The 12,602-nt window shown below is 43.2% G+C and overlaps 1 protein-coding gene across 1 annotated transcript; it reads right to left on the bottom strand.

Moving 5' to 3' along the window:
• Positions 1-7,793: 7,793 nt before the first annotated feature.
• Positions 7,794-12,384, bottom strand: LOC147854495 (uncharacterized). Its single transcript, XM_087331700.1, has 5 exons — positions 11,296-12,384; positions 9,690-11,057; positions 8,543-8,865; positions 8,006-8,203; positions 7,794-7,821 (listed from the first exon to the last, which is right to left on the bottom strand). The coding sequence occupies exons 1-4, from the start codon at positions 12,326-12,328 to the stop codon at positions 8,021-8,023; spliced, it is 2,907 nt and encodes a 968-aa protein (XP_087187826.1). The 5' UTR covers positions 12,329-12,384; the 3' UTR covers positions 7,794-7,821; positions 8,006-8,020.
• Positions 12,385-12,602: the final 218 nt, after the last annotated feature.

The raw sequence follows: 12,602 nt of genomic DNA, 5'->3' as shown, positions 1-12,602 counted from the left end.
ACTTTTGGGATTTGCAAGTTTCTACCTCTCGTTTATATAATCTATTCATAATTAGACTTGTCTCAAATTCTTCCTCCTCCTAGTCCAAAACCCCAATGGTTCCCACCCGACTCACACAACGATCTGGCACCGTAAGGCACAACACAAGTGGTGAACCCGACGTGAAGACGGGTGACAAGGAGATGGAGAATCAACACGAGGCGATGAACACGATGTTGATGATGTTCGAGCGGATGCTACAAGAACAACGAGCGATATCGGAGATCACGGTGGTAGTAAAGCGGCTTATACAACGAAACGGACAATTCAAAGGAAAGGATATGTCACGTTATCTATGTGACTACAAGGCGGCAATGATGCGACATGGGATACCGGAAGGATTGCAAGTGTTATCCTTCAGTCGGGTGGCCACGGATGAGCTACAAGAGAGAATCCACAAGATACGGCAACAAAACCCGACATGGGGGTCCTTTAAAGAAGGTTTACGAGAGGCATATGACTATGAGAGACCAAAGGGACGAGATTGACGCGAGTTCGACAAATGGGTGGCATCGGCAAAGACCCACTGAAGTGTAACAGAAGCATTCCTAGAGTTTGAATATCATTTTGCTCAACTCTCAGAGCGGGAACAAAGATTGGTAGGGGAAGATAGTCCTAATGTTCATAAGATCTATTGATCGGAAAGAAAGGATGGACATCGGGAGCAAACTCGAAGATGATGATAGTGCAAATGGCCTTACCGAGGATTGGGCTGAAGTCGAAAGAGTATGCCAAAGATATGATAAGAGGAAGACGAGAATATTGTCGAGAACAACATGGCCTATAAGGAATGATCGATTAAGGATGAACAATGTGGTTGATACGAAGGCCGAAGTACGATTCAACGGTGCCACGGGAGAGGGTGTGGAACAAGGCATCCTCTTGTCTTGCGAAAGAATGGCGGCCAAGGATAAGGTCGATGACTTGAGAGTGGTGAACACCACTTCAAGAACGGAAGAAGGTTTCGGGATACGAGTATCCAAAACATCGAGAGAGAAAGGGGTAAGCATAATCGATGCTTGCATGATCAAGGGAGATAAAGAGTGCGAGCCAGACGTGATTGAGGAGGTAGCCACAAAAGATGACATTAAATCGGAGGTGGCTATGGACGAATCAATGGCGGATGGTTGTATGAAGACTTTCCCACCACTAGTTCTAGAGACTTCAGCAGTTGCATTCGAAAGACAACGTGAGACCGAAGACATGGAAGGTGGCAGAGAGAAAACAAAGTTCGAATATGATGCATACGACGGAGAGATAGCCAAGAAGGTAGCTATGGGTGAAACAACGGAGAACGATAATACCGAGGATTCCTGCCCACTAATCCTAGAGACTTCGGCGGTTGTGTCTGAGAAGCAACATGAGACCAGAGAGACGGGAGATGACGGTGAGGAAGGTAAAGTCGGAAGCCGGTTCGGATGGAAGATGGTCAGTCCGAAATTCTGATCTAAACGAAAACACAACAACGCGGAGGTCGGGTCTACGACGGGAGAAGCGCGTAATATGGAGCACGCGCTACGACACAAAATGGAGCACGCACTACGACAGAATACGAAGCATGCACTACAGCATAATACGACACATGCACTATGACAAGAAATGAAGTGTGCATTACGGCTGCACGAGGACCTAAGAGCGAGTATGTATTCGGAGGTCAACATCGACGTGTGGGTAGAGCATATAGAAGGCAAGCGTGGAACGAAGAGAGACAGCACGGCAAGATGCTCAAGACGAGGGGACGATCGAGCCAAAGGAGGAACGAAGGTGGCATGCGAGGGGCAGAATCCGGCGTGCGATTTGAGTGACTAGGGGGCCAATCGGAGGACCTATGCGGCAGACAATGGAAAGAAATGCCGGAGGTCGAACCGGTTGAGGCCAGTGAAAACAAGGAAAAGGAAACAAATCTGGACGAAAACCGATCGGTCGAAACCGACCCGAAAGGGGGCCGAATCAGTAAAAACCGATCAACCGAGTCTGAATCGGAACAAAAGCCGATTCAACTAAAAGACGATCGGTCAAGACCGATTCAGAAATAAGCTAATCTGACTCAACCGGAGGTCGAAGAGATCAAGGTTGACGATTACGAGAAAGAGGTCAAGCAGGTGCACTACAAAGGATGACAAGGACCAAGCAAGCCAAGTAAATATGAAGGGTGTTACCAAGGATGAGATCTTGACAAAGGAGGGCTATAACATGAAGATTGTTAACTCTAATGCGAGATTATATGACAAAGGTGGACAAAGTGGGAAGCATCGCACATGCACAAGACATGAAGGGTTATGCTCAAGAGGAGCACGAGGAGTCGTGACAACCGGCCATGGCCATGCAAACAGTGAACGAAGACTATGGTGGATCAGATGGCAACAAAATGGTTCAGGTGGAAAGAATGGATATGCGCAAAATGGAGAGACAAAGTCGACATAGCTAGAGAAACGAAGGGTACTACGAGTAAAGGAGAATTACGAGAACCGGTGACTGGGCAAAGCCGGCAACCAGAAACTTGCAACGGAACAGGCAACGAAACCAATCGGGTGGAGACCGGACAGAGGAGACTAACAATCACCGACAACTTCGGCACATACCGGAGGATGTGCGGGCAAAATTCGAACCTTGTACCTCCATGTTAATAATGTAAAGCCTTACCATTACATTAACACATCATTTATAATGATAAACTAGATGTCCCACATAGAAAGGTAAGTTCACGCTAGAATAAACTTTAGTTAGAAGAAAACGCATGATAAAAGAAAAATCTACACATGCACATCTAGCGTGCATAAACACTATAGTCGATAAAAACGCATCAAGTTAGAAAAAGCATATAGTCTATTGTTAGAGAAAAAGTATGGATTATTAAGACTCTCTCATCACTATATAAGGATGGAGGAGCACAATGTAATGGGGGGGGGGGGGGGGGGGTGAAATATTTGGAAATTGGATATATTTCTAAAAGACACCAATTAATAAAATATATTCGTGGGATTCACGAAATAAACTATACTCTTGGGATTCACGAGATTTCTATATCCTTTTCTTTCAATCTAAATTCATATTCTTACATAAATATTGATTAATATAATATTTATGGAATTCACGAGGTTTGATCTCTTTTCTCAATCTACTCTAATCTATTCTAAATTATTTCAATTTATTACTACGATTAAGATAAACTAAAACAACTATACTTGTGGGATTCACAAGTTTCTATCTCTCGTTTATATAATCTATTCATAATTAGACTTGTCTCAAATTCTTCCTCCTCCTAGTCCAAAACCCCAGTGGTTCCCACCCGACTCACGCAACGATCTGGCGTCGTAAGGCACGACAGCGTATATGGCGAAGGTGGCGGGAGTGTGTGAGCCGGAGAGCTATGCAGAAGCGGCAAAGGACACAAATTGGTATACCGCAATGGAGGAATAGATGCGCGCATTCACGGAAAACGCAAATTGGCATATGTTCGAAGAAATTCCAACTACGACCAAGCTTAGTGGACCTTAAGAGCATCCGAGCGATCGAAACACATTTCAGCCAAGTCCGAAGATTGACAAAGGGAAGGCCAAGATGCCGGAGTACAAAGTTCCGGACGACAACGAATCGTCTTACTCCCTCGATAGTGAGTTCAAATGACTTGATGCTCCAATTATCCAGATGAATGGAGTTACGAAAACCATAGTCGCCATGAATGAGAAACTCCGTCGCTCCACTCGAGAGAAGAATCCAGTTAGCCAATTCAGCTACGATGACTACATGGCATATCACTATGCCTTTATGATGAAGGTGGCGACAATCCAAGAACCAGAAAACGTTTTTGAAGCAACCAAGGATCCACGATGGGTCGAAGCCATGAACGAGGAAATGCAAGCACTATGCAAGAACGAGACATGGGATCTTGTCCCTCGCACCCCACACAAGAAAGTGATTGATTGCAGGTGGATCTGGTAGATTCGAAATGAAAGACATGCAGGAGCTCCATTACTTCATCGGGATAGAAGTAATTTGAACACCAATCGAGATCGTGACCTCCCAACGGCACTACATTCTCAACTTGTTGTAGAAGTTCGGGATGACGGAGTGCAAACCTGTGTCAACCCCTCTTGATCGAAACCTTAAGCTCAATACCAACTCTAGAACAAAAGAGTGCAAGCCGACTTAGTACCATCAGCTGATCGGTAGCTTAATCTATCTTATCATCACACGACCCGACCTCAACTATCAATCTTTCTACTTAACCAATTCATGTAGAAACCTCGGGATATTCACCTGGATTGTGCTAAAAGAGTACTCAAGTACGTCATTAGGATGATGTATCCTTGGCAAGGTCATTTATTAGAACATTGGCGTGCATCAATGCCAAAGGGGATATACATGACACTATACGAGCTAATGCAAATACTGAGAGCTCTCCAACAATGGTAGAAATCCAAGAATGGATGCCAATTAAATTGCTTACTAGATGCAAAAACCAATGGGAAGTAGACACGGACAGATGCAAAAGTGATGCAGTTTCTAAAATCTAGATCTTGAAAGGTACATGCCTTAAGAACATGACGTGGGATCCAATGGAACTAGGATGGAAAACTTTGAAAGGTACTATTCAGTTTTTCCAATATTCATCTAAACTTGGCCGCAGTATTCTATAATGCAAGAACATGGACCAACCAAGCCTTTCTAGCAGGTGGACCAGGAAAGAATTAGATGACGATTTCCTAAAACTATACTGGAAACAATTATGGACCACAACGATTACAGAAAAAATAAAACCATTCTTATGGTTATGTAGCCATAGGTCTCTTCTAGTAGGCGCTTGGCTGAAAAAAAGGGGAATTGATGGGCAAGTTGTGTTGTTCAAGAATAGAGTCTCTAGAACATTGCTTATGGGAATGGTCACATGCGTAGGAAGTTTGGTCTAAAGTGATGAGAATACTAATCAAGAGCAGACCAAAAGGCTCCATATGTTTGGGATTCACACTATGGTGCCGATTGGAGAAGAAAGCTTGGATATTGGGAAACCTAGGTAGACTAAAGGCATTTTGTATGTAGAGAAATAAATGCATTGTACAACCAACAAGGGAAATGCAAATTTGGTGTTAAAATAAGCAATGTGACATCTGGCCCACCATAACCTCTATCACACCATGGACCATCTAGAAATCCATATGCAAAGCATGTCTCTCGGGAGAAGAAAGTCGACTAAAGGAGACAATCAGTGCTCTATGGCATGATATGCTAAAGAATATTCGAGCTCAATATGAAGAGCTACAATGCTTTTTAGACACAATGGAAGTTGTGGCACTTTCCTTTCCACATTCATGGTCAGATTTACCCTTGGTGGACTATGTAAACGGCATGTCAAAGTGGTGTTACACCACGACTCAATGACTATATCCACCTTGGTAGCCCAACCAAGAAGGTACATGGTATTTTTCTGAAATTTTGCAGGTGATTGGATGATCAACACAAACCGATGGTCCTAGAATATATGAAGATTAAAATATATTTTTGTTCATGATCAATATTGGTTTTAGAGAGTTTAATGATAAATAGAGAGGAGTGTGCCAGATAGGGTAATGTGGTAGATAGATCTGTGGAGTGTCTAGGATTACATTATTGGTGTACATATTGGACTGTAAAAACATTTTACCTAACTAATGGGAAGCACCCTTTCTTCATAAAAATAGGCTTGTAACATATGATGCAAGGTATAAAAGCTAATTAGAGCAAAATCCCCTCATTCGACTAGGTGAAATAGTTTAAAAGATGGAGAGCAAAAGCATATGATGGTTGAGGAGATTAATAAAGACACTAAGGATGAAATGGAAAAATGCTTAAATGTCAAAATTGAAATATTACATTGCAATTGTTAACCCTCAATCTTTTCCCCAAAACAAGGTCTTACTATCCGCCATGCCTTGGCTCTCAAAAAGCCTTAACACTTCTTCAAACTCACTCACATTAGTTAGGTGATTGACGTAGCATCATGGCATCATTCACCAAGCATTAAAATATACAAGGTAGGCAAGCAATGAGAACATTGTGGAGGATTGATATCACTTACTTCTCACATGCTCAACATATAAGGAAGTATGACAACTGGTTAAACGGACATCACCATGTTAAGTGGCAAACTTAAACCTCAATTTGGATATAGGTGAGCACATTTGTATGCATTATTTTCACATAGAGAGTTTCTATTCCAATGTAATAACCCCCTTGGTGAGGAACGAGTAACACACAAGGCCATATGTTTATTTGGTCATGTTTGCATTATCACTAATACTCTTGGACTTGAGAATCACTACTCAATTCCACATACTATGTGAATGTGATTCACTTTTGCTGCCATAGGTCATATTTGACCTCCAAAGCCATATAGTAAAATCTCTCTCTCTCTCATCATTCGTGAATGTTCTCTGTATATTTCAATATCTCATCATTTTCTCTTTCTACTAGCAAAACAACCTAACTAGAGAATAACAATAGCACTTTTTAGGCATAGATGCTCTTCAATAATTTCACATTTTCGTGTAAACATACTTTATGGTTTCCCTCCTCTTTTAAAGCTTCGTTGTTAGCATTCGCTTGTGTGATCCAAATGAACTTCATTAATCCTCTCTAAAAGTAACTGACCAATTTTCTATATAGATTTCTGCTTCGTGGCAAGTATAACCTACTCATCTCAGACCATGTATTTCTGCGTTTGCTAGAATATCATATGTTCTATAATATTGTCAGATATGTTACATAACATGATCAGGATCAATGATTGGTGGCCTGAATATGGTGCACATTTTTGCCTCTGTGGAACACATTATAACCAATGCACCGTGAGATTGTGTAGAAAGTGATGTGTGAAGCCAGATTTTTAGTGATTTACATGCTCACATTAAACTAACAATATAGAGCTTAAACCAACACCATAATAAAATCAAGTAATGCCGATATCAATCGAGAATGAACACGTTCAGACTTCTTCCACGATAGAATTTAGATGAAACTTATCACTCATCAAAGGGGTACAATATCAATCCAATTTTGGTAGGCATGCATTTCACAGGTATGTCATTATAATGCATGCGAAACTATGCCCACATCTACTCGACTCACATGCATATCACAGCTCCTACCAACTAGTCAATACATATAGTATGTGCCAATCCATATACAATGAATGACCTAATGTATCACATACATTGGCACCTAGTCATGCTTTGTAAGGTTATATATGTGAAGTGTCCATCATGCATTGTGTGAAAGCAAGAAAACTGTTGTGCAAGAAAATTGGGTGATTTAAACAAACCTTTAGAAATTATGGGACACCAGCAGCCCAATCATTAGACAACTCAATCAATTAATTGTATGACATGAGCTAGGCAATCAGAACACACAATCCAATGTTTGTTAATAAAAAAGAACACTTTGGGATTTTGCTATGTATATGTATGTATATATATGGTAAGGCCAAGGAATGGCAATTGGGAGAAGAGAGAGGCCAACCCCAAGCAAGTAAAGAATGTGTGAAAGGACTGTAGTGCTGTTAAAAGAAAGTGCAATCAAAACTGGGGTCTTCAATGGAAGGTGGTGGCCACATGTTCTTCCATTCTCTTCTCTTCTGCTTCACCATGCCATTACGCCTCTGTCTCTGTCTCTCTTTCTTTTAGCCTTTTCATAAGAAGGGTTGTGGTTCCATACTCACATCCATGCATGATCCATACTCATCCATCATCATCATCATCACCATCACCATCACCATCACCATCACCATCACCCCCTCCCCCTCCATCTCTGCAGAAGTTCACACAGACAAACAAACAATGTCAAGAGATGGCTGTGGCCATGGAGATGGAGACATATACATCATGCACATACCACCTTTAAGAATGAAAGAGAAGGAACACAAAGCAAAAATAAGACATTTTAAGTAGAAAGGGGGGGGGGGGGAATGAATGGAAGAATACCCTTAACTTACCTTACCCTGTTGTTTCTATGATGATTCATGTGGGCTATACTGGGGCCGTGGAGGTGCATTGGCCGGCCAATTACTCAGACTCCCGCAAGGATCGATCTCTTCCCAGAGCTGGAGATGGTCGTCCGACGGCAATGTTGCCATTGGAGACGACGACCGAAGCTTCGGGGTCTCGCTACTCCCCAGATTAGGCAGAGAAGACTGCTTCCATGGGAGTTAATTAATTGTAATTAGCAATCACTTTATTGAAGATTCAGGGAAAACATGCATTGGTATGTCACCAAAAGACTGCTTCCATGGGAGTTAACTAATTGTAATTAGCACTCACTTTGTTGAAGATTCAAGGAAAACATGCATTGGGATGTCACAAACCCATGAAAACTTTAGAGAGAAAAGAAAATTCGTACCAGTTTGATCTAATTACAGGCTTTTTTTAGAGAAAATAAACAAATAAATCCTACGATTTTAGACCGAAATTGCAGCAGGTTAATCAGGCCTTGGTGAAACATGTTCAAATACATATGGAGGCGGTTGAATTACCTGAGTCGAATGACAGAGATGAAGATGATTGCTGCAGGGAATAGTCGTGGTGCCCAATTCATTGAATTCGAGTCCAGTCATGATGAGGGGCCTGGCTGTAGCAGAAGACGATTCTAATCGAGGGAACACCACATTCTGATCGTCGTGCAGAATAGTGTTAATGCTGCAGTCGTTATTTCCTGCAGGAATTTGCTGGTTACTGCTACTGCTATATGGATTCTTGCTGGCGGCCGCCATATCCACCATTACCGGACCTCCACCTTTCTCGGCCTCCTCCTCTCCTAAGCTCTTCTCCGTCGAAGTATCATTCACAAGCAAAAACCCTAAAAGAAAAGAGAGAACCATGTCAGGAAATTCGATATGGGTGGGTCTTCTCAAGAGAACCTTTAGATCAGAATCAATAGCTTCCTTCCTTTCTCCTTATCATAAAATGAACAGTTACATCATATTTGCGTAGCAACTGGTAAAAAAGAGAGGACATCGTTTAACCAGTGGATTCAATAATGTACAGAGAAGGGTATTGACATGCGATGGCTATACATATCGGATCTCTGTTAAAGTAGGTTCATGTGATAAACAATATAACACAGGAAGGAAGCTTTTTCCATGGCATTCATTTAATACAAAACCAGATCACCAGCTGTGAAATGATTCGAGAAACAGCAGGCTATGCCTTTTCAAAAGGATTTCCCGTTCTTTCTTTCTTTCATTCTTTAACTGAGCAAGCATAGCATCTAAGATAGAGGTCTGATCTATCTAGTGATATTGAAAGCTTTTCAGCGATGGCTGGAATGAATGTATTCGCTTCTAATCGTCACAGAGTCAAAGAAGATCCTCGGCTTATACTTAAAGGCTGCACGATAGATCACAAAGGATTCTCCCTGCAAGAGAGCCTGACAGAAGATGATAGAGACCCGTAACAGATTCTGTGAGACAAAGAAGATCTACAGTTACACCACAGACTACTGCTGCGGCTTTTCGACCTGCGACATATTCGTCTCCAATGAACAGAGAATGGACTGATCAGAGGAGTACCGTTAGTTATTAGCAGGAATCATAATGGCTCGGTTTCCCATCTCTGAGTTATGACAGAAAGACGGTGAGTGAGGGAAAGAAAGAGAGTGAGAGGTGATGCCGATTTCTTTACCTTTCCTCATGGTTGCTTGAAGAAACTGATGGTCGGGAGGGTGATCTTCGTAGCTTCGAGCTATGGCGAGAGTGTGGGGATGAATCGCCGATGATGGTGATGATGAGTTATGATCTGATGCAGACATACGACTGCAGGAGTCCTGCGGCAATGGCGGACCTGCTTGTAATTGATGCTGTGCAGGGGGAGCAAGAGACAGAGAGATGCGAGAATGATCAGCAGTGTTTAGAATCATCCCATAATTAGCAGCATTAGAATCACAACTAGGTAATGCGGAGGTAGCTGCTGCATCAGGCCGCCTGAAGAAAGATGCCATGGAACCATGGAAGCTCATGAGCTTGTTCATATCATAAGGATGGCGAGCAGAAGGAGTGGTTATGGCATCGTCATCAGTAGTATTATTAGCACAGCTGCTGCTATGGTGATGGAGCTCTGCAGACCTATGTCGTTCTTCATGATTAACGTATTGCTGCAGCGGCCAGTGCAAGAATGGCGAGGAAGAAGAATGATCAGGCCGCTCTGCTGGAGTCGCTGCTGTACTCTCAGAAGGAACTGCGGCTGTACACGCGGAATCAATGGAAACTTGAAGATCCGGATTCTTGGAACCGCTCGCAGAGGCCACGTTATAACTATTCGGTTCAGATATGGCTTCTTCAACCAGATGAAGCGCGGAGGAATTAACACTAGAAGGCGTCTGAGCGGAGCTGCACATCAGTCTGTCGGCTTGAGTAAGCTGTGCAGGTAGGGATGGATATGGCGTTATCATGGACGAGCAGGCACCTCCTCCACCACCACTGCCCTTGTCGAGAGATTGCTCAGAGCTGGAGGCGCCGCCATGGCCATGGCCGCCATGGCCATGACCACTGGCGGTGGTATTACTAGCAGTGGACCTGGTGGCCGAATTAGAGTTAGTACGGGGCCTCTTTGCAGGCTGCTGCACCTTCCGAGATTTGTGCTGCTGCTGCTTCTTCATCTCCACTAATTCAACAGGTGGGGCATCACCGTCACAGCGATGGTGATGGTGATGATGATCTGCAGAGGAAGAAGACGACGATGGATGCTTGTTCTGTTGATGACGATGATGAGAATGAGGATCCATGGCGTTTCCAATGAGAATGTCATGAGACTGTGACTGGTGAGGGGGTTGCAGTTTCCTCTTTGCCCTAGCCTTCCTGTTCTGGAACCAGTAGAACACGTTGGCCTCAGCGATGGTGCCATACTTCCTGAGCTGAGAAGCTATGTCCACGATGGCATCACGTGACGGCGTTGTCGTCCCAGAGATGAACAGCGACTCTAGTATCTGAATCTGCTCCGGCGTTGGGCACCATCGCGGCCTGGGTGTACAGACTTCTTCGTATCTTTGATCCCCTGAAACACAGATCATCATCATCATCATCATCATCATTATCATAGTCAGATCAGATCAATCCATGGAGGAGGCGGATCGATCCCATCATGCCAATGCAACCATCAGATCGATTATCAAAACAATGGAAACAAAATGCTCAAAACAGAATCATCACTGCCTACACCAGAAAAAAAAAGAAAAAGGAATCATCATGAGTAGAAGGTTCTGAGGTTCTAGCTATGGAGTTTTCTTTCTTACTTGCTCCCATCGGCTTCGGCGACCCTGTGCCAGTTAATGCCGTGTTTGCGTTTGTGTTTGCTGTTGAAGTACTGTATGAGCCTGTGGATCTTCCTATATTCTCTAGTGTCTTGCTCAACACAGAATTACTGTATGTAGAAGGCAATGCTCCCTGCTGCAGGGGGCTAAGTATAGCTCCGTACTCTGCTTGTCGAAGCTCGTGAAGATCATCTTTGTTAACTGGACTGGCGTTATCATGCATCATTCTCAGATCGAATGGATATGGAAGAGAATAATTACCAGCACCATAAAACTGATTCTTCGACGAGCTTCCAGAGCCGCCATAGCCGTAGTTGCTAGCGCGCAGGCTCATGAGCATATGATTGTTACTATTATTGTTACCATTATTGTTGTTATAGTTATCTATGCCATAGCTACCACTGCTACTTAATGGATGGTATAACTGTTCACGAGGAAGTTGAAACTGCGTCTGATCAGATGCAGGTAGAAGACCATTGCTTCGTTGCAAGCTCTGCAGTATTTGATCTCTCTGGCTATGATTATAAGCAGTAGTATAACCTGATACAGAAGCATTAAGACCTGTGTGATCTGCCTGTTGCAAGAACGACGACGATGATGTAGGGTTCATCAGTAACGCGTCTTCGTCCATATTACTCGGAATGTAATTAGCATGTCTGCCGCTAGAATTTTGCTTGTAAGGAGCTACCATGTGATCTGTCAGGGACTGAGAATCCGAGGCAGAATTAACCGAGTTCAATGGCAGGGACGACAGTTGAAATTGCTGATGAAATCCGGTCGAATGATCATGATCATGATCTTGCTCGATGCTGTGAATGTCGCGATACTGTTGCAGGCTATGGCGTGCCGCAGAGATGCCATGGTGAGGACTATTCACTGTGCTGTTAGGAGCATGCTGCGAATTAAGGAGGTGGGGAGATGGCCTTATAACAACCATTCGATCTTCTTCGCCATAGACCACATTAGGCCTTGGCCTCGGCCTCTGCTCAGAATCTCCATCTCTCACTGGAAACATGGTTACGAAAAATCTCTTCTTTCTTCTCTGCTACAGAGACGATCAACAGAATAGAAGGTGATGAAGATGATGATGATGATGATGACAATGGATAACGAAGGAGGTGATGAAGATGAGAACGAGGATCAAGGTAAATCAGCTGCAAACTTTATTGATAAGCTGACGCTCTTTCTGCTTCAACAGATCAAAAAAATTAGAGAAACGGCATTTCTCGGCAGACTTGTTATTATTCCCATAACGAAAGGACTGAGGGCTGCGCGCATGAAGTTCTGCA

This window comes from Azolla caroliniana, unplaced genomic scaffold (assembly GCF_043228905.1).
Source record: "Azolla caroliniana isolate FFs.n. ecotype wild unplaced genomic scaffold, voAzoCaro1.0.p SCAF_15, whole genome shotgun sequence".
NCBI lineage: Eukaryota > Viridiplantae > Streptophyta > Polypodiopsida > Salviniales > Salviniaceae > Azolla > Azolla caroliniana.
This window is presented reverse-complemented; position numbering and strand designations above follow the sequence as displayed.